Raw genomic sequence first — 25,748 nt, forward strand, 5'->3', positions numbered from 1 at the left:
CCTTACCACTCTTCTCCTGACATCCAGGACTTTGCCTTTTTTGCCACAATCACTGTGTTCCTCCCATGCTCACCTCTGCTTGGAGTCTTCAAGAAGGTGGAGGACCCTGGGAACACCCAAAGCACAGTTTGAAGACCTCCTCCTTCTTCATCCAAAGGTTTCCCTTCCATTCAACTTCAGCCACACTGGACCTTATCATGCCCCAGAATATTCTACCTTTAAAATGAGGCTTCTAAATCTCTGTAGCTTTCCATTTACCCACTTCTCTACTTCTTCTTTTTTAAATTTTATTTATTTATTCATGAGAGACACACACACACACACAGAGAGAGAGAGAGAGGCAGAGACACAGGCAGAGGGAGAAGCAGGCTCCACACAGGAAGCCCGATGTGGGACTGGATCTCAGGACCTCGGGACCATGCCCTGGGCTGAAGGCAGAAGCTCAACCGCTGAGCCATCCTGGGATCCCCACACTTCCCTGCTTCTTATTCTGACAAGTCCTTCCCTTCATTCTCATCATAGGCAGTTCCTTGACTTTCCCTACTGCCCCACTCCATCTTACCCATCCTGGCCTCATGAGATTCCTTATCAAGTTGGGGCCTCCATGCCATTCAATGTCAGTGACGCTCACATATTAACACCCTGAGGTTCCTGTTTCTGTGACTTTCTCAGAGCCAACATGCCTATCCCTGAGCCCAGATGCCCTATTCATTTCCTTTCATCTTGTTGGAAAAATTCACATAAACACACTGGCTCCAGGAGGAAAACTCAAAAGCCCACCAAAGGTCTAAAAATTGCCCAGGCTTATTATCCAACTCTGGCTGATGTACTAGCACTTTTCCTACTGCAGCCGCTTTCATTCTTCCATCCTTCTCACTGCAGCAGAGAACACCCTCAATACCCTGGCCCCTCCCCCTCTGGTCACACAGCAAGGGGTATCGGTGTTCATCTGAGCTGGGGTGGGAAAGCCAGAGTTGCTGAGACAGCACCAGTCATAGATGCTGGTCTCTTCTCTCTTGAGAGAGTGATTCTCCAACTTAATGTGTGTAAACATTTATCTGAACCATTTGTTAAAATACAGACCCCAGGGCCCCACTTCCCAGAGATGGATTTGTAGGGTCTAGAGTAAACCTCAGAAACCTATATTTGCACAGGTGCCCTTGTGATCCTGATGCAGGAGGCAACTGAATTTGGGCATCACTTTCCAAAATCACTCTCTCTCAGGTGATGTGGCTGCCTCAACTTTTGTTCTGTGAAATCCTTGAGGCAGGAACAACTCTATTACGAATTAATTGAAGGTAAAAAAATATATATATATTATCAATGACCATCTAAGCCAAGGAAGACTAACTGAGGAGAGTATGGAAATGACTAGAACTGAATTCCTGAACTCTTATTTTAGCACGTTCAAGCTTCTCAGCAAAATGTAAAATAAACAACAAAAATGTACAAATGGCTAACTCCCTCATACTATGAACTCAATATAAAACTAAAAGCAAACTTCAACTGAATTTACCAAACAATGTAAGTTTAATATTTTCATTTTTGTATATTTTCACCATTGAGCTTTTTACTAATACTTTGATCAACATGAGTTGGACAAAAGAGCAATTGTCAAATGGCCAGGAGACTTTATCCCAATTCCAAATCTACCAGGAACTCCACCCTGGAATGGGTAAGTCAATGAACTTCTCTGAGACTCAGTGTCCCCATATACATAGTGGAGATTTGTACACTGCTAGAGGATAACAAGTGTTCAGACCAAAAAAAGCAATGGAAGAGCATTCTACATTCTACAATGGAAGATACAAAACAATCATTCTCTAGCTACCTTCTAGAATTGTTTTCCCCCAGCAGCCCTCCTTAGAGTTCCTCTAAGGCCTTGAATAATGACACTGTTTTATGAATTATAAGCATCACAGCATGAGGCAGCATCTGGTGGGGAGGTGCCTACAGGAAGGAAGAGACCTCAGCATGTTTGCTATTTGTACTTTTTGATGTTTCAACAAGAAGGCAGAGCATTTTCTCAAGCCAGTTTTAGTAGTGACAGAACCAAAAAGACAATCGGTAAATTGAATGTAGAATCCAGACCCAACCAAGAACAAAGAGGCACCAAAACTAGCCTGGGTGAGAGGAAAAGAAAGTCTACATCACAGAGAAGTGCAAATTCCTACTAAAATTCCAAGAAGTCTACCAGAAGACAGACAAGAGACAAGAACGGGAGGGAGTATATAAGGTAAATTCTCCCCCAGAACTACTAGTCCAAGTACTAGTTAAAACAAAACAGAAACAAGCAAACAAGCCACAGGAAAGGTTAAAAGAGAAAGAGAGAGAGGGAGGAGAGAGAGAAATTTTTTTTTAAACCCAGCAGATGGTCCTACTATGCTGATTCCATCAAAGCTCAAATAGTGAAGGCTGATCAAGACCTAAAAAATAGGGGATCCCTGAGTGGCTCAGTGGTTTAGTGCCTGCCTTTGGCGCAAGGCATGATCCTGGAGTCCTGGGATCGAGTCCCACGTCGGGCTCCCTGCATGGAGCCTGCTTCTCCCTCTGCCTGTGTCTCTGTCTCTGTCTCTATCATGAATAAATAAAATTAAAAAAAAAGACCCAGAAAAAAGCTAGTCTATATAGAACCCCAAAACCAAGGCCGCCAAAACCAAAGAGTTCTGAACTTGAAGACATGATCAAACACATTAAGAAATAATGAGACAAAAAATATAAATAAAGAGAAATAATGAGACAGTGTGTTCGTTTTTGTTTGTTTTTTTCTTTTCAGTGTGTGTTCATTTTTAATCATAGTCTTTGAAACTGACAGACCTGGGATGGAATATTGTTTTCACTTGTTGGCTATTGACCCTGGAAAAATTCCTTCAGTTTTTCCAAGACTTGTTTCCTCCATCTGTAAAATGGGGATAACCCTTTTTAAGTGGAGTGCTTTGGGCATTGTGCCTGGGGAGAGGCCACTCACCTGCTAACCCTACAGTAAAGTATATTTGTGACCATGGAAATGCCTCACCTGTCCCAGCTCTCCAACTTCAAAGAGCCTGGAAACAAATACAGACTTTGGGATCAAATATCAGTTGCTCAACTTCTCTTTGGCTGGAGATGATGAGTATTGATTTATATTTAAAAATACCAGCATTCTGAGAAGTTAAGCTTCGCTCTATCAGACCACACCTGACTGGCACCTGCCCAATACATACCCAAGGCTAGGACACAGAGTATGTGAAACTTAAAAAGGTCTCTCAACTCTGTATTCCAACCCCAGGCTCTTCTGACAGAGACTATACAAGATGTGTGGCTGAGTCAGGTAAGTCCAGCCTGGATCTGTCCCAAAGCATCTGACTTCCTGGTGTCCTCTGTCCCTCAAATCTAGTTCTCTGCCAAACCCTGGGGCTTCTCCCTTCACATCTTTAATATCTGACTCTTCTATTCCAGTGCCATGAACAACCCCCTGATTACCACCCAGATGGACCTCAGCACCAACATTTCATGAATAATGTTCCCCGAGGGCCCAGCTATAAGCAGCAGCCCCTGGCAGGTTGGGCTGGCTGGTACCATGCCTCCTCTTGTGCCATGGATACACCCCATTAAGCCCAAATCTTATCTGAGGTTATCCCCTGTTGGCTGGCCCTGAAGACTTGTTCTCCTGAGAGATTACTCCATCTCTCTATTTTTGATATAGACCTCAGGGGGACAAGCCCTGGGTGTCATAAAGGTCCTGGACCTCTGTGGCATGTGGCTCCCAAAGCAAGCTAATTGGAAAGCATGTCCAGACAGGCCACTCCTAGGAGACAGGACCTCCCCTCACCCAGGAGCCATACCCCGAGAAGGGCCCCTGCTGTCAACTCAGCTGTACCTCTGCCCCACCAGCCTGCCAGCCACTGCATGGAGCCAGCCCATGTTTCATCTTGTTCCCTTGGACAGCAAAGGTGACATCAGAGCCAGGGAGAGAACAAGGAAGAAGGAGGAAATGCTATGGAAATATATGCGCTATTTAAGTTTTGCAAATACAATTAAGATTCCTCAATAGGGACACCTGGGTTGAGCTCTGTGTTTGAGCTCCTTGGGCTCAGGGCATGATCCCAGCACCGCATCAGGCTCCTTGCAGGGAGCCTGCCTGCTTCTCCCTCTGCCTATGTCTCTGTCTCTCTCTGTGTCTCATGAATAAATAAACTCTTTTAAAAAATAGTTCATTAACATTTTTCACAGAGCAACAACATGTCTCTTAATGGGTTGATGACCAAGAAAGGTATTTTCTGGGCAGCCCCGATGGTGCAGCGGTTTAGCGCCGCCTGCAGCCCAGGGTGTGATCCTGGAGACCCGTGATCGAGTCCCATGTCGGGACCCCTGCATGGAGCCTGCTTCTCCCTCTGCCTCTGTCTCTCACTCTATCTCTCATGAGTAAATAAAATAAAATCTTTAAAAAAAAAAAAAAAGAAAGGTATTTTCTTCCAAATTCCTAGTTTCTATCAGTGTCACTTAACAGCCATAGGCAGCATCCTTTGGAAAGAAAGGCAGTGAGGTCCAAACCTGTAGAAGAAACCCAGTGGATTTTCTAAACCATTCGTCAGTCATAAGATTCATTTTCTTAAAGCAGTCCCAAATATTCAGTGTTAGGTAATCCCATATTCATCCTTCTCACTTGCTTCAACATTTGAAGCATTTCTCCTTTCCAATCTAATTCTCTACCTCCCTACTAGGTAAAGCCAGAGCTTGAGACTTGATCTCATCAATGAGGTGTCTTTTTGGTATCGGAGTTGTAAGCACAGAAACAAAAGGAATCACACCCGTGTTTTGTTTCTTTTCCAGGACACATATGAAACTGTCCCAGACTCACTTATACAAAGAACAGCTTAGCTCACATAAAGAGCTCTTTGAAGATAATATTTCTAAACAAGTCCATCACATAAGTCTTGAGGGAAGACTTTTGCTTTGTTTATTTTCAGGGGTAGGACAGAAAAAGTAAGCACACCAGAGATTTGTAGCATTTTCTCTTTCCATAAAAAAGAAATATAATATTTCAGGAACTTCCTTGGGAAACAAACAGCAGCCCCATTCATAACCACTTGCCCAAGTATAATTTGCAAATTCCCTCTCCTTCTCTTGCCAAGATGCCCTCTCCCATTCCCTGACCTTCACAATGGCTCCAGTTTGATTTCCCTCCTCAACCCAGCGTTTTCCCAAAGAGAACTCTCCAACTTAGATTTTTTGCACAGTTGTCCTAAAAAAACTAAAGAAATAAAGTTCTTTTAAAAAGACTAATTTTCACTATTGAAATACATTTTGGAGAGGTTAATATGAAATCTACTCAACAGAACTACTTTTTTGGGGGGGGATTAACTCTTTTAATTTAAATGACAGGATTTCTGGCATCATAAACTTTCAGGGATGCCTGGGTGGCTCAGTGGCTGAGCACTTGCCCTCGGCACAGGGCATGATCCCGGGGTCCTGGGATCGAGTCCCATATCAGGCTCCCTGCATGGAGCCTGCTTCTCCCTCTGCCTATGTCTCTGCTTCTCTCTCTCTCTTGTGTCTCTCAGAAGGAAGCTTTCAAAGTCCATATGAGCGGCAGACTTGTCTTAACAGCTCCATTTCAGCAAAATACCCACAGCAAAGAAACTATATCAAGACAGCTTTCAGGGTCTACCTGAAAAAACTTAAAAATCCATTTGGCATTATTTAAAATGGTAGAAGAATGAAAAGCTTAGTCCAAAATAGTTCACAATTCAAAGATATCAAGGAATAAATAACCTTAGTACCATCATCATTTAGACCAAGACACTAGCCAATTCCTAATTTGCGTTCTGGCAGTATAAAGAGGATTTTCCCCCTTTAGTCTGGGGTCAACTGCGATAGGATATGTATACACCCTATAGAAGGCAGCTTGTCCCCTAATGTATTTTAGAAGTAGCCCTCTAGAATTCATGCCTTTCTGTAATCTTCTTCCCTTGAACACATGTGGATTTAGTAACTTGATTCTAATGAATAGAACGCAACAAACTATGGGACACCACTTCTAAGAATAGATTATAAAGGGGCTCTGGCTTCCATCTTACTTGCCCTTTCTTCCTTGCTCACCGAAGGAAGCCAGCTGCCATACTGTGAGCTGCCCCACAGAGAAGCCCATATGTCAAGGAACTGAGGGAGGCCTGTGGCCAACAACAGCAATGAACTGGGGTCCTCAGTCCAAATGTCCATCAGGAACTGAATCCTGCCAACACCATGACTGAGCTTGGAAGCAGATCTGCCCTGCTTGAACTTTGTGATAGTCATTTATGAGACACTGAATGACAGAGGACCTAGTTAAACTATGAACAGATTGTCGACTCTCAAAAAGTGTGAGATAAATGTTCACTGTTTTAAGCTGCTAAGTTTTAGAGTAATTTGTTACACAGTTATGGGCAACTAGTACACATGCCAGATATCCTCTGTCTCCCCCCCAAAATATGATTGGCTCTTCAGGCATTCACACAAACTCTTTAGCTTATGGAGAAACACTGGGTCAAGAGCCACTTTATAAAGCAGTTATCTCAAAATAAATGAGAGAAAAAGAAAGAGAAGAGAAGAGAAAGAAAGAAAAAAAGGAAAGAAAGGAAAGGAAAGGAAAGGAAAGGAAAGGAAAGGAAAGGAAAGGAGAAAAAGAAAGAAGAAAAGAAAAGAAAAGAAAAGAAAAGAAAAGAAAAGAAAAGAAAAGAAAAGAAAAGAAAAGAAAAGAAAAGAAAAGAAAAGAAAGGGATCCCTGGGTGATTCAGCAGTTTAGTGCCTGCCTTTGGGCCAGGGCGCGATCCTGGAGTCCCAGGATCAAGTCCCGCGTCAGGCTCCCGGCACAGAGCCTGCTTATTCCTCTGCCTGTGTCACTGCCTCTCTCTCTCTCTCTCTCTCTATCATAAATAAATAAATCTTTAAAAAAAAAAGAAAGAAAGCAGTTATCTCTCTTTTTCAGTCCTACAAATGTGCCTTTCATATTTCCCCTTGTTATTAACATTAGTATTTTGAGACTTAATTATCAAGTCCATATGCCCAGAAGTCATAATTTTATCAACTATGTGCAATAATTTCAGCCATAAGTCATCTTAATATACAGGTGGCCTTTTCCTTTCTTCATTCAGCCAATCATTCTTTCATTCACTGAAAAATACTCTATGTCTTTCTCTGGGTAACTTCTAGTTCACTGTGGGATCATTCAGCTGTGTAGGATTCCCAGCTTCATAACCCATTGGGTCACATGGATGGCAGCAATCATCTAAATTCAATATGGAATTTTTTCACTGAGGCTAAGATTAAATTTTACCTTTAGGCTAGAAGTCTAGCCAAACCATCTAGAATCTCAACTACCACGAATCTAATTCACATTCTACTGGTTACCTCCATGAAAACATACAGAAAACAGAGTACAACTAATCCTAATTAATGAGCAAAGAATAATAATTCAAAACTGGGCATTAAGTAATTCATTCAAGTATGTGATGGATAGGATGTCATGGGACCTTGTAATAGGGGTATTTGACCTACATGGACCTGTCAAAGAAGGACTCCCTGAAAAAGTGAGCTGAGATTTAAAGACCATAATGTCTAACTGTATCAACAGGAAAAGGGAATAGTATATGCAAAGGTCCTGCAGAGGAGGAACATGGAAAAAGGGTCAATGTGGCTGGAATATAGAGCAATTAGGGAACAGGGCACACAATATGAAACTGGAGTCCAGGCCATAAGGATGAGACTCTGCAGAGCTTATGAGGCCCTATAAAAGGGTTTAGTCTTTATTCTAGGAAAACTGAGAAACCACTGGGTGGTTTTCAAAAGGGTTGGCCACAACAGATCAGAGTTCTGAAGAAATTCATCTGAATATGATACAGATTAAAGATTAAAGGAGCCCAGAGGAGTGGAGAAAGCAGTCAGAGACCATGGCAGTAATCTAGAAAGAGAGGTTAGAAGCCTCGTACCCCCTCACCACCTTCAGGGGGGCTTGTGGTAAGGTAGAGAGGTGAACATGGTAGAGATATTTAGGAGAATGATGGGTTACATACAGGGAGACACTCATGTACACACATGTAGAGAGATTAACAGAGCAAACAAAAGTGAAGAAAATAATTTTAAGCTCATGAGTAAAAGCTTTAACTAAACAGCTTTTTTGGGCACGTTATTAATTGCTTGATCTAATTAGATCCAAGTGACCCTATTGCACCTATTTATACACAGTGGGTGCTCAAAAACTATAAAACGAATACTCTTTGGACAAGCCATGTATCTCTGCCATACCTTCTATGACTATTTTGTCTGCAAAATGCCATTTAGCCTTATTTAACAGCTTTACTAAGGACTTCTCCAAGCTAGTCTAGTCGAAGGAACTTTTCTTTCATAATGGTTTTAATAAGATATAGTTTAATATAGATATACTTTATATACCACACATTTACCCTTTTAAAGTCTACAATTGGGTAATTTTTAATACGCTCAGAATTATACAACCATCACCACCATCAATTTGAGAACATTTTTGATCTTGCAAGAACAAACTTCATACCAATTATCACTCACTCTCCCACCCCTCTTCCCCCGAGCCAAGGCAGCCCATGATCTATGATCTGTCTCCACGGATCTGCCTTTCCTGGATACTTCATATGGATAGAATTATACAGTGAGTGGCCTTTTGTGTCTGGCTTCTTTCACTTAGTATATTCTACTATCCATCTGTGTTGAAGTATGTATCAGTATTTCATTCTTTACCACCAATTTTAATAGTTTTAGATTCACAACAAAAATGAAAGATACAGAAATTTCCCATATATCCCCTGCCCTCACACATGCATAATCTCTCCCATTATCAACATCCTGCACCAGACTGGAACATTTGGTCTAATTGATGAACCTAACATGGACTCATAGTAATCATCCAAATTCCATTGTTACATTATGCTTCACTCCTGGTGTTACACATTCTGTGAGTCTGGACAGATACATTTATCATTGTAACGTCATATAGATTATTTTTATTATCCTAAAAATTCTCTCTGCCCCATCTTTTCATCCTCCTCCCCCCAAAACTGACAGTTTTTACAGTTACAGTTTTACATTCTTTTCCAGAATGTAATAGTTGGAATCGTGTAGGATGTAGCCACCGCAATTGGCTTATTTCACTTTGGACTATGCATTTAAAGTTCCTCCAGGGCTTATCATGGCTTGATAGTTCACTTCTTTCCAATGTCTGGATATACCACAATGTATCTTTTATTCACCTACTGAAGGACATCTTGGTCATGGCCAACTTTAATTATTATTAAAAAAATATTTCAGGGGTACCTGGGTGGCTCGGTCAGTTAAGCATCTGCCTTCACCTCAGGACATGATCTTAGGGTACTGGGATGAGCCCTGCATCAGGGTCCCTGCTCGGCTGGGGAGTCTGCTTTTCCCTCTCCCTCTGTCTCTCCCCCTGCTTGTGCGCTCTCTAATAAATAAAGTCTAAAAAAAAAAAAAAAAAAACACCCTTTCATCAACACCCATTTAGAAGGTGTGTGTGTATGCGTGTGTGTGTGTGTGTGTCTAAGACTTCATTCCATCAGATAAATAGGAGCATGATAGCTGGATCGTATGGCAAGAGTATGTTCAGTTTTTAAATAAACTGTCAAACTGTCTTCCAAAGTGACTATACCACTTTGCATTTCCATGAGCAATGAGAGAGTTCCTGTTGCTTCAAATACTCACAGTATTTAGTGGTGTCAATGTTTCAGATTTTGGCCATGCTGCTAAATGTACAGTGATTTCTTGTTTTATTTTGCACATCCTTGATAACATATGATGTGGAGCATCATTTTCTATGCTTATTTGCCATTTGTATGTCTTCTTTGGTGATGTGTCTGTTAAGGTTTTTAGCTCATTCTTTTTTTTTTTTAGCTCATTCTTTAAAAAAAAAAAAAAGATTTTATTTATTTATTCATGAGAAACACAGAGAGAGGCAGAGACATAGGCAGAGAGAGAAGCAGGCTCCATGCGTGGAGCCCAATGCAGGACTCGATCCCAGGACTCCAGGATCATGCCCTGGGCCAAAGGCAGGGGCTAAAGCACTGACCCACCCAGGCATCCCATAGCTCATGCTTTAATCTAGTTCTTTTCTTATTATTTGGTTTTAAGAGTTCTTTACAAATTTTGGGTCACAGCCCTTTATCAGCTATGTGTTTTGCAAATATTTTCTACCAGTCTGTGGACTTTCTTATTCTCTTGACATTGCCTTTTGCAGAGCAGGATTTTTTTTTTTGGAATTTTTAATTTTAATAAAATCCAGCTTACCAATTTTTTCCTTCATGGAGCATGCTATAGGTGCTGTATCTTAAAAACCACTACCATACTCATTTTCACGTAAGTTTTATCCTTTCTTTTTAAAGTTTTGTACTTTTTCTTTTTCTATTTGAGGTGTCTCTTATGAGGGGTACGATGGTATATTTTGTGAAGAGTATGGAGTCTAAGATCTAGATTCATTTTTTGCATGTCCAGTTGTTTTAGCACCATTTGTTGAAAAGACAACCTTTCCTCCATTGTATTGGTTTGCTCCTTTGTCAATAACTGACTGTACTTATAGAGGTCTATTTCTGGGTTTTCCATTTTTTTAAAAAAAGATTTTATTTATTTACTTAGCCGAGAGAGAGAGAGAGAGAGAGAGAGAGGGAGGCAGAGACACAGGCAGAGGGAGAAGCAGGCTCCACGCAGGAAGCCCAACATGGAACTTGATACTGGGTCTCCAGGATCACGACCTGGACTGAAGGCGGTGCTAAGCCGCTGAGCCACCCGGGCTGCCCAAGGGTTTTCCATTTTCTTTCACTGATCTATTTGTCTCATGTTTCACCAAAGCCACTGTCTTCATCACTAGAGCTTTATATTAAAATTTAATGTCCAGAAGTGTCAGTCTTCCATCTTTGTTCTCCTTTAATATTATGTTAGCTTTTCTAGGTCTTTTGATTCTCCATGTAAAATATAGAATCATGTTGTCAATACGCAAAAAGTAACTTGACATTTTGACTGACATTGCATTAAATCTATAGATCAAGATGGGAAGAAGTGACCACTTAATATTAAGTCTTCCTATCCATATGGAACTGGAGGGTATTATGCTGAGTGAAATAAGTCAATCGGAGAAGGACAAACATTATATGGTCTCATTAATTTGGGGAATATAAAAAATAGTGAAAAGGAATAAAGGGGAAAGGAGAAAGAATGAGTGGGAAATATCAGAAAGGGAGACAGAACATGAGAGATTCCTAACTCCGGGAAATGAACTAGGGGTGGTGGAAGGCGAGGTGGGCGGGGGGTGGGGGTGACTGGGTGACGGGCACTGAGGGGGGCACTTGATGGAATGAGCACTGGGTGTTATTCTATATGTTGGCAAATTGAACACCAATAAAAAATAAATTTATTAAAAAAAACTGAAAAAAAAGTCTTCCTATCCATAAACATGAAATATCTCTCCATTTATTTAGTTCTTCTCTCTTCTACTTCATCAGAATTTGATAGTTTCCCTCATATAGAGTTTGTCTGTATTTTATTAAATTTTTACTTAAGTAATTCATTTCTTGAGTTCTAATGTAAATGGAATCTTTTTAAATTTCAAATTCCACTTGTTCTTTACTGGTATGTAGAAAAGTGATAGACTTCTGTATATAATCTTGTATCCTGCAAGTCTGCTGCAATTGCTTATTAGTTCCAGTTTTTCTTAGTTCTTTCAGGTTTTTTACACAATTACGTCATCTGTGAAGAAATCCAGTTTTCTTTTTTTAAATATTTTCTTTATTCATGAGACATACAGAGAGAAAGAGGCAGAGATAGAGGCAGAGGGAGAAGCAGGCTCCCTGCAGGGAGCCCAATGTGGGATTCGATCCTGGAACTCCGGGATCATGCCCTGGGCCAAAGGCAGACGCTCAACCGCTGAGCCACCAGGTGTCCCAGAAATCCAGTTTTATATCTTCCTTTCCAATCTGTTTATATTTTGTTTTCCTCCTTTATTTTATTGTATTAGCTAGAACTTCCAGTACAATGTTGAAAAGGAGTGGTGAGACGGAACATCGTTGCCTTGTATCTATCTGATCTTAATGGGAAAAGTCTGAGCTTCTCAACATTAAGTATGATGTTAGCTTTAAGCATGATGTTTCTGTTCAGTCTTTCTCAAACTGGGGGTGTTCCCCTCTATTCCCCACTAACCAAGAATTTTTATCATGAGTAAGTGTTGCATTTTGTTAAATGCCTTTTCTGCACTGATATTTTGACATAATCATATGATTTTTCTTATTTAGCCTGTTGAAATGATAGGTCACACTAACTGATTTTCAAATGTTCAACCAGACTTGCACACCTGGGATAAATCTCACTTGGTTGTAATTTATTTAGTATTTTTTATACATTATTGAATTTGATTTTATAGTTTTATAGATGAATAATATTTCATTGTAGGGATATACTACATTCTGTTTATTCATTAGTAGATGGACATTGGGTTATTTTCACTTTCTGCTCTTATGAATAACCCTTCACTGACCACTTATGTGTAGGTTTGCGTGCACAGATTTCCAGTTTTCTTGTGTATATACCTGGTGGTGCAATCGCTGTGTCATGTGGTAACTACATATTTAGTTTTAATAAGTAGCTGCCCTGGGGCACCTGAGTGCCTCAGTTGGTTGAGTGGCCAATTCTTGCTTTTGGCTCGGGTCATGAACTCAGGGTCATGAGCTCAAGCACTGTGTTGGGCTCCATGCTCAGCAGAGAGCTTGCCTGAGATTCTCTCCCTCTCCCTCTATCACTCTCTCTCTCTCAAATAAATAAATCTCTAAAAAAAGTAGCTGTACCATCTTGCAACCCAACCAGTACCTTCCCTCATCCTTGCAAATACTTGGTATTGTCAGCCTTTTTGATTATAACTATTCTAGTGTGAAGTTATAATTTTCCTAACAGCTGGTATTAAGCACCCTGTCCTATTCTAATTGTACATTTGTATCTTATTTGGTGAAATACTATTCAGAACCTCTTCCCACTTCAAAATTGGGTTTTTGCTTTTTACATTGAGTTGTAAGAGTTCTTTATTCTGGATATAAATCACTAATCAGATATATGATTTGCAAATATTTTCTCCCATTTCATAGGTTGTCTTTTCACTTTTTAAATATCCTTTGAATCAAACTTAATTTTTGTGATGCTAATTTGTCAGTTTTCTTTTTTGCTTGTGCTTTTGGTGTCAAGTCTCAGAAGGAATTGTTTAACCCAAGATCACAAAGATTCACTCCTGTTTTCTTTTGGGAGTTTTGTAGTTGCTGTTCTCACATTTATATTAGATTATGCATGAAACAGGGATCCAAATTCAATTTTGTGCATGAGTAATACCAGTTTTCTCTTTTGAAAAGACTTTTTTCTGCACTGAGTTATCTTGATTGATTTTTGAGTTAAACTAAACTTGCATGTCTGGGATAAATCCCACTTCATGGTATATAATGCCTTATATATGTTACTGGACGTGGTTTGCTACTATTTTGTTGAGGATTTTTGTATTTGTATTCATAAAGAATGTTGGTCTATCACGTTCTTGAGGTATCTTTGTCTGGTTGTGATATCAAAGAAATACTGGTCTTAATACAATGAGTTGGGAAGTGTTCCCTCCTCTAATATTTTCTAGAAAGGAGATCCCTGGGTGGCTCAGCGGTTTAGCGCCTGTCTTTGGCCCAGGGCTTGATCCTGGAGTCTCGGGATCAAGTCCCACATTGGGCTCCCTGCATGGAGCCTGCTTCTCCTTCTGCCTGTGTCTCTCTGCCTCTCATGAATAAATAAATAAAATCTTTTTAAAAAATAATATTTTCTAGAAAAATAGGCCAGTTTTTGATTACTAACTCAATCTTTTTGCTTGTTATAAGTCTATTCATATTTTTTATTTCTTTTTGAGTCAGTTTTGATAGTTTATGGATTTCTAAAATTTGCCCATTTCATCTAGATTATCTTATACTTATTTCTTGGCTTATAATTGCTCATATTAGTCCATCATACTTTTTGTTAGTAGATATCTCCTCTGAATGAAGTAACTTTTAAATGGTTTAATAATTATCCCAGAATGTTGAAATTAATAAAAGCAAAATTAAATATATAATGTACTACTGTAGTTTTGAGTTTTTACAAATTCTGAGTCACGGGACATGCAAACATAGTCTTCCAGCTCTCACTTCTAGAACGAAAAAAGAGAGGCACAAAGACAGAACCTACACATTTTTAGTTAAAACACACCGAAGTCAATTCAACTGAATTAAGAAACAAGACATAGCCAACCACACTTACATTGACACACATGCATGCATGCAGTATAATAAACCCACTATGACAAATTCCTAAGTTATGAGCATTGTAAAACAATCACGTGCCAAACCCTCTCCATTTCTTGCATAGACTAAGTCTCGCCTTCATTTATTTCTTGAGTTCAAGGCCATCAGAATTCTATACCTCATGCTTTCTGAAATCATAGTTCACATATTAATATATACATATGTATTAATGACCACATAATTTTTATAGACTCCATGACCAAGAATCAGGTTGCCTGAAAGTCACAAAAAGATATTCAGATCTTAATAAGATTCATAAATATGTATTACATCTAATCACTTCTTGTAAAATAAATCTATAAAACTACTTTAGAGGAGAGGTTGCATGTATATTTTATAGTCTTTTCTTTCAATGAAATTATTCTTAAACTTTCTTCAAAGAACCTGGGCTAATTGTTATGTTGACTTTTCTAAAACAAAATTCAACTACAAAGTTTTGAAAATGTTAAAGAATATGACAAGGCTTATTCTTCAAGCTGTATTGATACATTTGATACATTTAGGAAAAAATTATGCTTATCACCATACACCTGACTGCCACTCTAGTTTATATAACACATGCCTTTATGATTTTAGTTGATTTTTAGGGGGGGAAAGCCCATGATGTAGGACAGGTGGCATTAACACATTTTTTTTTAATTTAAGCATTTTATGACACAATGAAACCTCTTTACTGCATCTTTATCATCCCATTAGAGAGGAGACAAAACTGAAGTTCCCACAGGTTAGATGACCTGCCCAAGGTCACAGAGCTCTTAAGTGGTAATGCTGGGACCAGGAAATCCAGTCCAGTAACTCCCAGTCACACATCTCCTCTGTGACGCTGCTTCTCACTTAGAAAAACTAGAGACAGAAACTTAGAATACAAAGTGTGTTTAAGAAGAAAGAAAATTTCCAGTAACTCTCCCTAAACTTTTTCTCTGAAAGCATGTTTATTTTGAATGTTTACAAATCACTCTCCTTAACTTTGTTATCAACTACTTGACTAAAAGCATGTTTTAAATAATCTTACTGATATTGAGTCTTCAGTGAGCTGCAACCTGTCGACTTAGACCTATTTAAGAATCTTTAAAAGTAGTCTTCAGAGTTTAGAGCTACAAGATACTGTTGAAATATTAAACAACCCTGAAAAATCCCCTTTCAAGCAATTCTGAGGCTAATTTAGCTCGTGTGTCACTGAATGTTCTTCTACACAACACTGATTTAAAACTTCATTCTTCTAGCTCTGTAGATAGCTATTTATCAGTGATTAGAGATAATTAACACCAGTGGCCATTATCTAAATGTTTATTTTCTATATACTTAAGAAAGCTGGAACATATTATCTGTCTGTGGAACAATATCGCTATTCGATTACAGCACAAAGCACTAAATCAGAATGTAACTCATGGCATATGGGCACGGTAGCAGCACTCACCCAGCATAGGACAAAGTTCTTCTGACTCCTCTGACACAGAGGCCTAAGTACAAATAAAGTTTATCTTCACTTTCTTCTCAGAGAAACCAATGTTTACTTGTAATCTAAAATGTCTTAGGGAGTCAATGTGATTTTCGAGACCATGTATCCTCAGTGGTCACACACCCATGGGTTAAAAGGAGATTGCAGTCGTTAAGCTACTCTCTAGCCTAGTGACCGATGGACTTCAGTCCAAATGATACTGTCCCATAGGGCATTTATCATTATCGGGGTGGGGGTGAGAAAAATACCTGCGGAAGCTCTGAGAGAAAAGGATCAAAGCACGCTTATGATGAGCACTGAGTAAGGTACAGAACTGCTGAATCACGTACACGCAGAACAAACACCGTAGGTTGCCAATACTGGAATTAAAATTTAAAATGTAAAAAGAAAATAAATAAAAGGAAGCTGATTTCAGTCTTTGCTGCTCCCCCATATCCAAACCAGGGAGAGGAGGAATCGGAAAAAAAATCTGCATTTTGGCCAGAGATTTCCTGGGAGAAGCTGAGGAAGAAAAGGAGTGGTCGCCTCGCTAGTACTTGACCCTGGTCGTGGGCACCTTGTCCTGCCCTGTGGTCCTTCCCCCGTTCCGGCTCCTGCCAGGACGGCCAGGGGTGGGGAGAGGGCAGGGCCCGGTGCACGTGGGGCTCACCTCTTGGCTTCCTCCAGGTGGCACAGGTACTCGTAGGCCATGTTCTGGCGCCGCCTCTCGTCCATCTCCTCGGCAGACAGCCTCTCATCGTCCACGATAGCTGAAAACAGAGGACACAGCTATTACCTGCGGGGCAGTGTCCACCACGCAAGCCCCGGGGCCAACCGCCGCAGAAGGCTTCCACGGAGAACGCGGAAAGCAGGGGCCTGACACGTGAGGCACAGGGAGGTGCCTTCGCATCGTTGCACAATGTCGCTGCTAACAGCAAGGTCAGGGGATCCCTGGGTGGCTCAGCGGTTTAGCGTCTGCCTTTGGCCCAGGGCGCGATCCTGGAGACTCGGGATCGAATCCCACATCTGACTCCTGGTGCATGGAGCCTGCTTCTCCCTCCTCCTGTGTCTCTGCCACTCTCTCTCTATGTCTATCATAAATAAATAAATAAATCTTAAAAAAAAAAAAAAAAACAGCAAGGTCAAACGGGTTCGGGTTAAAACCACAGCATACAATGAGAACAGCCCGCATCTTTCACAGACACGAGGCTGCAGACCTTAGGCAGCCTCGAATCCACTGGAGTGCGGTCCCCATGTGACAACTTTTTGTAACAAACCTGTAGAATTGGCACAGTGGCTCAGCTTGGACCTTCTTGGAAACTCTGACGTCTAACAACTCATCTACAGGATGTGTGTTGTCTCACTCGTAAAGGAAATTAAAGCTTTTCACCCAAGGCAAACCCTACTTTACAGTCTCCAAGCCCAGGTCTCTAAAATTCCTCCTTCACATATTTCTTGGCCTTTGTGAAGGTAACCTTCCTGGTCGACAGGGAGCCAAAAGAAGAAAACAAAGGAGACATCTGCTGAGCAGTTTTCAAGCCCACACTCTAGGCCAACACAAACCTCAGTTTATGAACCTTCACAATTGAGCTTTGCTGTTTCGGTAGAGAACACGGCCTCCCCATCTCCTGAGTGCATTTCCTCTGCCCAGTGCCTCAACGGCACTTAACTGTCACATCAGGCAACTCCTCGCAGTCCATTTTCATGACAACATTGCTTTCTCCTAACAAGGAACTCCTTTTTCCTCTTCAATCCTGAACTTTAATTCTGATACGTATAAAATGAATTTGGCTTCTAGTCTGTTATGTTACTCATCTGACGAACACACGGTGAATGCGTAGCAGGGATACAGTCACGTGGGACAGGCACGTCAGCATGCTTTTTTCTTTCCCAGCCACCAGCTCCAATCAGCCATTCCACAAATGAGACCCCTGGTTCCAAGCAGAAGAGTTAAGGTCACCTGTCCATCCTTACAAAAGGCCAATTCCATGCCCTCGGATGAGGAGTTCAAGATATCATTGTGGCAGACCAAAGGAATGAAGCTCCGATTTTGAGCTCTTACTGGAGCAAATATCATGCTAAATGCTTAAATTCTAAAAGTGGTACAAAACCCTCAAAGAACTCAAAAGACATGGGCTTAAATTTACATCAATAAAAATATGGTGGAATTCCAGAAACATATACAAACATGCTGGATGCTTATTTATCAAGCACAATGCTTTGTTTCAAGCCCTTAGGCTGCGCGTCCTATGAATGGTCTCACATAAGTCTCATGACACTAGGAAGCAGGTAATTTGTCCCACTTTACAGCTGAGCCAACAGGATGGGAAGTCATTTGACCAAAGGAAAAGTAGAAACATTAGGGCTAGAAATGCGGGGATGGGATGGAAAAACAAAACCAGTATGAAAGAACTCAGGGAAATGTCTTTTTTTATAGATGAGGAAGAAAAGAAACCAGCAGAAGAGGGAGGGGAACCATGGAAGAGCACCAGGACAGGCTTGGACACAACCAGCCAGGAGTTTCCACACATCTCAGCACCCTCTTCCTATCCTGCCTTTCTTCCAACTCCCAATTTCCCAGTGCCGCTCCATCCCTTGAGACAGGGAGACCTCTTCCTGGAGCAGTGGTATGAATAAGGGTCAACAAAAATTTGTGGTGTTTGTCAAAAGCATCTTCTCTTTCTTAATAAATTCAATCTGACTTGAACTTTAGAAGAGAGCTCTTGAGTTTAGGAAAAGTACCAAGCTCTGGAACCAGCCTCTTCCACACCTGCAACCCCCCCCCCGCCCCCAAGATTCCAGGTCTTCAATATCTCTCCCCTGGACTCTTGCAACTTCCCTCAGATTGCCTCCCAGCCACCCCTCCCCCACGCGTTCTCCGCACTGCCACCAGAGCTCCTTTGGAAGACACAGTCCTGCTAACGTTAACCTCCCTCACAAAACCTTCCATGGATCCCCATTTCCTCCAGAACTAAGTTCTCGAAGTCTTACCCACTCCTGCCGCCATGAAACCTGCATTCCAGCCACTCCTTCCAGACAGTGCTGCATTCCAGGACCACACCACTACCTTTCAGGTTCAAGGGCTCCTGCTCTCCACTTTCTCTGTGCCTGGAGAGCCATTTTCCCACCTTCTGTGTGTGACATCTCCTCAAGCACAATTCTGTGGATCGCCAAGCCAGGATCCACCCACCTTCCTCAGCACTCTGGTTCACCCTTTTATTACACCACTCATCACAGAGGCTCAGTCACATCTCCCTCAACAAAAGAAGATTCCGTACAAGAAAGGCCCCTTGATTCATCTATGCACCCCCATCACATTTATCATGGTTCTTTGCACACAGCGAACACACAACCATGTGCTGAAAAGCCACCTTTATGAAGTAAGCTGACCATAATCCCATGAGGACTATATTTTGCAAATTCTGATTTTCTTATCCCGAGTTTTCTTGGAAGGTCCCTGACATGCCCACATATCCTAACCTATTCCTCCATCTCCACTTTTCCTAACACTTCATCCCCAAGACACCTCATGATTTCCAGTTTCTTGTTTGAATTTCAGCCAAAAGACTATTTCTGACAGGATATTCTCATTTTATAGTAACTTCAGCCACATTAAAGCAAAAACAATATATAACTCCTAGTATGAATCCACACGATCACTCCGTCCTCCCCAAGTTTTATGTATGAGTGCAGGAGCCCTAGTTAAAAGGAGACCCTCTCACTGTCACCTTCCTTCCACCTCTATCAATCTACACAGGAGGAAACAGAAGCCTTAAAAGCACTTCATCCCTAAGCCTCGACCCCCTATTCTCTGCACAAGCCACATAAGAGTCCACCAGTCCAAGAGAGCTGCTGCTGAGCTCTCAAACTGTGACATCACCTGTCTAAAGAGAAGATTACACTTATGAATTAACCAAACGCACACCAGAGCTTTAAATGGCAGTTCCAGCATATGGGCCACAGCTGATAGGAATCTGCACATCTTTATGACTCCACTCAATAAGGACTTCCTTCCCTAAGTCTTCCCTGCTTGCTCCCACTCAAAATGTGCTCTCTCCTGGCACCGCCTGTACTGCTTCATTTAATAGTAAACTCCTTGAAGACAAATCTGTGTCCTCATAATATCCAGCTCATTGTCCTGCACAGGCTACATGCTCCATAAAAATATGTGACAAATAATCTCTTATGAGGAGTGGTTAGTATGAGAGCTCTAAAATATCCATGTGGGCAGTTTGATTTGCCTACTTACAATGAATAAGGATACAGTCACTGATGGGGTAAATACAGTACCATTCCAGAGACCTCACTTAAATGATGTTTAATTCATAGATTCTCTAGGCCAGGCATGAGCCAAAGTACCAGGGATAGGTCAGTGAACAAATCAAAACAGAGTTTGCCCTCATGGGTCTTCCTTTGACACATCCCTTTCTTCCCTCTGCCCTGGCCCATGGGACCGCATATCTGGCCCCTACCCTTCCAACCACATCCACTTGAGCCTCACTTTCCTGTCTTTATGATCTATGGTCAAAGCATATGTTTAAGTTATGAATGTGAGAATGCCTGAATCACAACCAAAGGAGATCCTTCTGGACCACAGAGGTTGCTTGCAACTTTTTCTGCGTTATTCAACATGTACAAAGTAGCAATTTCTAATAAGAACCACTGGCATGGAAAATAACCCCACCATTGAAAGAGCCATCATGCAACTGGTAAAATAATTTACTTCAGCATGACTTCACCACCCAGAAAGCACTCTTCCATGCTACTGTGTGGTCCTCCATCATCCCGAGACACAGACATTACAACTTCAGAAATGAGGGGTCATGCTAAGGGAAGGGGTGGCATGTAGTTCCTCACTAGGTCACTGACACAGCCAGGGCTGGGGCCCACATCCTCAGGTCTGCAGCTGCTGCTCTTTGCCCCATGCAGTGCTGCTGCTGCTAAATCTGAGGGAGCCAGGAAAGGCACATGTCATGGCTAAACCCAAGAGCAGATCATGTAAGTGCTTTCAGAACTGCCTTTATCTTAAAGCAGCTTGACTGCGATTTCCTCTCAAGTTCATCTTTACCTGCTACCTTGAGCCCTAAGAGACATGAGGACATCATGGAGAACAGCTTCCAGAAATATTAGCAACTCACAAAATGCCTGAGTGGGCACTGGCTAAAAGATGGTATTTTAACACAATAACATTCTAGAGAAATCCCACTAGAGGGCTTATTCAGAGGTGGAAGGAGCAGAACGAGCGTTGGTAGAGAAGGTTTTGAAGTAAAACTCTTAGTGATGGATGGAAAACTTGAGTTCACGTTCTAGAGAATACCCACAAAATCCAACTAAAAGCAGCCTGAAGATGTGCCTCATTCATTAAGGAGTTTGCGTGGTCACTTAATTTCAGCTACTCTACTCGCTCCTTCACACACAGGCAGCAAAGCTGTCATCTCCTTGGTACTAAAATTCATTCACTTTTTCAACAAATATTTGAGGGGCTACTTTGTGCCAGTCTGGCCCATGGACTGGACACAGAGTGACAGGTATGAGACACAAAGGCCCATTATAGTTAACGGAAAGTTTGAGGTAACGGCAGGATCTTAGATGGGTAGTAGGGATATACTCCCTCCAGTGGAGGAAAGGTCAGCAAGAAACACAAAAACCAGGATTGGGAATCTCTGTTTGATGAAATGCTATTATTTAAAACATGTCCCTTAAAGGAAAAGCAGGTTAAAGATATGGTATGAAGCATCAGTTCATAGAAACGTATCAGAGTTTAGCATTTCATATATGTGTGATTATTCTGTGTGACTCAAAACTTCTTTAAGGAGCCCTGAGAATCCTCAGTCCTGAATATGTAATTCAGTTCAAATGTGTATTGAACCAGCCTGTAACATCTGAGATCAGCTTTTAGCCAGGAGAGCATAGCCAAGTGGTTATCTCCCCCTTCTTGAGACTTAAAGAACGGCTACCAGAGATCTATGTGCCCCAAGGAACTAGAAGGAAGAGAATTGATTCCAAGACCCTTAAATAGGTAAGAGACAAGGGCTGGATATAAAGATGAGAGAACCCCAAGTCCAAAATTTCCACTAAGGCAAAACACCCAATAAACTTGAGCCATGACATATTCTGGCTTCACACCAGCTTCCTGTAGCAAGCATTTCACGGCTACTTGATCTTAACATGATCCAACTTCTGTAATCTGAATTTTCTTTTGAAAAATAGGCAAAACTGAGGTTGAAGTTGTTAGCAATCCAACGCAGATTCTCAGGTAGTCTAAAGAACCTTTGGGCTCACAAGCAGAGATGCCGTGTCCTTTACAGGTTTAGTCCTACTAAATCTAATGCCCTGATGGTAACACAGCCATGCTGTGCAGATCCTAAGGGAAGGTGAACTCTAAAGCCCGCCCTCCATACTTTCCCTGGAATTTCTTCCCTGTGACACATTTCTAAGTACTGTCCATAGCTGTAAAGCAACACACAACTTCAGAGGATACTCAGGTTAGACAGGGTTGTAAGAGACCATCACTTCCTTGAATAAGGCAAAGCCCTAAATCTTCATGCTCAGTATTGAAATGAGAATTTCCTAGTGAGGAAAGAAGGTAACCACCCCAAACTACACAAGTTACTTTTGAGAGTTACAGTCTCTGGCCACCAATGTCATATTTCCAGTGAGGTTCTTAAGGTCCAGAAGACTTCTTTGTCATATTTTCTCAAGGAAAAAACAGTTCAGGCTTTTTGAAAATGGTTAATCCTCTTCTGCAAATAGGCTTTTAATGTACATTGCTTTCAGACCTACATATGAAAGAGGGTTCTTTGATCCCACTTTGATACAAAAGGTTTCAAAGATGTTTCCCACAAAGATGTGATAATGCTTGACCATCTACAATGTCATTGGTTTCTATTAGGCCTGAATCCCAAAACCCAGGACACCTTTTTCAGAACAGAATTTCATTTCTACATCTCACACAGGAAGTAAAATTAATTTTGGTCCACTGTGCAAATCTGAAGAATGTTTTATTTTTTTTAAATAATCTACAAATTCAAAGCAAGCCAGAGATTATTAAGGTCCACCTTGCAGGCTGAGATGGGAGGGATCTAAGACTTTGCTTGACTTAAGGGCTAAGAACTTAAAAGCAGTGATTCTTAGATTTGGGATTTCTTAATTATTATTTAAAAAAATATCTGAAGATCAAAAACCACTTATTTTGCTTCCAAGTAGGCACAAGTAAAATTCCATTTGTTCACTGCCTGCTCCTACACATTCCATCATCCTTATACAGATCTCAGAAAGGAATAAAGGACTGTCAAGTTTCCAAGGCCAATTTAAAAATTTTAGCTCCAACAGTTAAAATTACAGAAGGAATTGTAAAACCTTTTGTCTGGATGAGCTTCTACTATTTTTAAAAGAAGAGAAAGGAATTCAACTCATCTCTACTTAGGTATGAACTTTTTATGCTTAAGATGGCCAGTGCAAAATGCTCCAAATTATGTGGAGCATTTAGAACAAGTCCTAAAATTATTCTGTTTGCTATAGATAGAGATTATTTACTGTAAATTTTTAAAAAAGATTTTATTTATTTTTAAAGATTTTATTTATTTATTCAAGAGAGAGAGAGAGAGAGAAAGAGGCAGAGACATAGGCAGAGACATAGGTAGAGGGAGAAGCAGGCTCCCCATAGGGGACCCAATGCAGGACTCCATCCCGATGCAGGACTCCATCCCAGGACCCCGGGATCATGCCCAGAGCTGAAGGCAGATGCTCACCCGCTGAGCCACCCAGGCACCCAAAAAGATTTTATTTTTTAATCTATTTTTAGAAAGAGAGAGAAAGCGCACGAGCAGGAGGAGGGGCAGAGGGAGACAGAGAAAATCCCAAGCAAGGTCCATGCTGTGGGCAGAGCCTAACCCAGGGCTCAATCCCAGGACCCCAAGATCATGACCCAAGCTGAAACCAAGAGTCTGATGCTTAATTGACTGAGCCACCCAGGTGCCCCTTACTATAACTTTATTTTTTTAAAGATTTTATTTATTTATTCATGAGAGACACACACAGAGAGAGAGAGGCAGAGACACAGGCAGAGGGAGCAGCAGGCTCCATGCAGGGAGCCCGATGTGGGACTCGATCCCAGGTCTCCAAGATCATGCCCCGAGCAAAAGGCAGGCGCTCAACCGCTGAGCCACCCAGGGGTCCCCAACTTACTGTAACTTTAATACCGCATGGGAATTATGATATTTTACTATTGTTACACAGACTTAGCAAGTTATATAATGATAGTTCCCTGGGCTGTTCTCAGGGAGTAGCAAGTCACTGCTAACACTCTGTCCCCATCCTCTGAAAAACTACCTCAAATAAACCAGAATATCAGAGATTCCCTACAAAACTGTTTGAGCCTTTGAAGACAATAGAATACTGAGTCTTCATCTAATTTTTTTTTGACTATTAGGAGAAAGTAACCAATCACAAATAGTTCAAGACTCAATGTAAGAAAACAAAACAGCCTTTTGGTTTTGAGTAGGGTGTTTTCCCTGCATGTTTCATGGGCATAGATCTTATTTCCCTCATCAGTATAAGCTCTTTATAACAATACATGAAAAGTAGCAGGCGGAAGACATTAACACTTAATAAGCACTTTGTATGTGCCAGTTATTTTACATACATTATCTCTTAGTCCCTACAACCCCCCTTTAAGATAGGAATTTGAATCTTTACTTCTTTAGTGGGAAATAAACTCAGGGAGGTTCGGTTATTCCAGTTTAGGTAATCCAAGTATCATAAAGACATGTAAATGGCAGAACTGGGATTCCCAACAACTTGGATTCCAAAGTTCTGATCCTTCTACTATCCCACAAAGTCACTGACTCCTTGCATGTGTTTGGTGACCAACCCAGCAGTGCTTAAGTTTTTCTGAGGGTGTTACTTATCGGCAGATTTATGTGACTTTGATTTTCCTACTGTAAACCACATAAATTAATGCTATCTTGAGAAAGTATAGAAAGTAAAATTAGGTGCCTGGGTGGCTCAGTGGTTGAGCATCTGCCTTTGGCTCAGGGCATGATCCCGGGGTCCCAGGATCGAATCCCACAATGACTCCTGGCAGGGAGCCTGCTTCTCCCTCTGCCTGTGTTGTGTCTCTGCATCTCTCTGTCTCTCATGAATAAATAAACATAATCAAAAAAAAAAAGAAACTAAAATCAGAGGCTTACCTCTCAAAGATGTAGTAATCTCAAATGTAGTTCAGCAAAGGAAAAAATATTAATATTCAGCATTGCTAAGTTAGACTTACCAGGAACGTAGCAGTAACAACAGCAAAATAAAAAGTGACAGTGACACTACTTACGTGATACATCACATGATAAGCAAAGTCATATGATCAACAAATCCTGAGAAAACATTTGAGAAAATTAAACATTTTTATCTCGGGGCCCTCCTTTATTCTACTTCTCTCCCCCCCCCCCCCGCAAAAAAGGTGAATTTCTGACTACACTGACAAAAACATTTGATAAAAAGGTGTGCCTGAGTGGAAAGGGAAGTGGCTTTGGGCTTAAATGTGCCCGTAATATTGCCATGTTCAGTTATAGATCAGTTTGCTAGACACTCAGTTTTATCATCTGTAGAATGGGAATAATGCTACCTACCCCATGAAGCTGCTGTATGAATACTTTAAAAAAAAACACATATACTTAAAATTATGTTACAGTTAAACTATAATATAACCAATTATTAAATAAGGAAGTCATAAAATGTATAGATGTGTATAATAAAGGTAATAGATAATCAGCGAGTTTTTCAAGGGTAATTCATTATACTCAATTTTCCTCAAAAAAAATGTTTTTCCTCTCGCTCAGGGGCTTTAGTGTGTATCTCTATATAACTTGCAAATTCAATGTATTTGAAATTATATATATTTGAAAAAAGCAAAATTTGAATTCCACAATGTATACACATACTGAACATATATACGTAGTGGGTGTATCTTC

At 40.9% G+C, this 25,748-nt stretch overlaps 1 protein-coding gene and 1 long non-coding RNA gene across 3 annotated transcripts in view; one reads left to right on the plus strand and one right to left on the minus strand.

Moving 5' to 3' along the window:
- The window catches only part of IQGAP2 (IQ motif containing GTPase activating protein 2), a 287,444-nt gene that overhangs the window by 223,834 nt on the left and 37,862 nt on the right, over positions 1 to 25,748 (minus strand). For both annotated transcript variants that reach the window (XM_038532513.1, XM_038532512.1), the window contains exon 2: positions 16,454 to 16,553. In XM_038532513.1, the coding sequence (XP_038388441.1) occupies positions 16,454 to 16,518 (65 nt within the window). In that variant the 5' untranslated portion in view covers positions 16,519 to 16,553. The remainder of the gene's footprint in view (positions 1 to 16,453; positions 16,554 to 25,748) is intronic.
- Positions 1,864 to 18,479, plus strand: LOC119871177. Its single transcript, XR_005356861.1, has 3 exons — positions 1,864 to 2,236; positions 3,269 to 3,310; positions 18,221 to 18,479. It is a non-coding gene; the product is annotated as an uncharacterized LOC119871177 (long non-coding RNA).

This window comes from Canis lupus, chromosome 3 (assembly GCF_011100685.1).
Source record: "Canis lupus familiaris isolate Mischka breed German Shepherd chromosome 3, alternate assembly UU_Cfam_GSD_1.0, whole genome shotgun sequence".
In the NCBI taxonomy this organism is placed as follows: domain Eukaryota; kingdom Metazoa; phylum Chordata; class Mammalia; order Carnivora; family Canidae; genus Canis; species Canis lupus.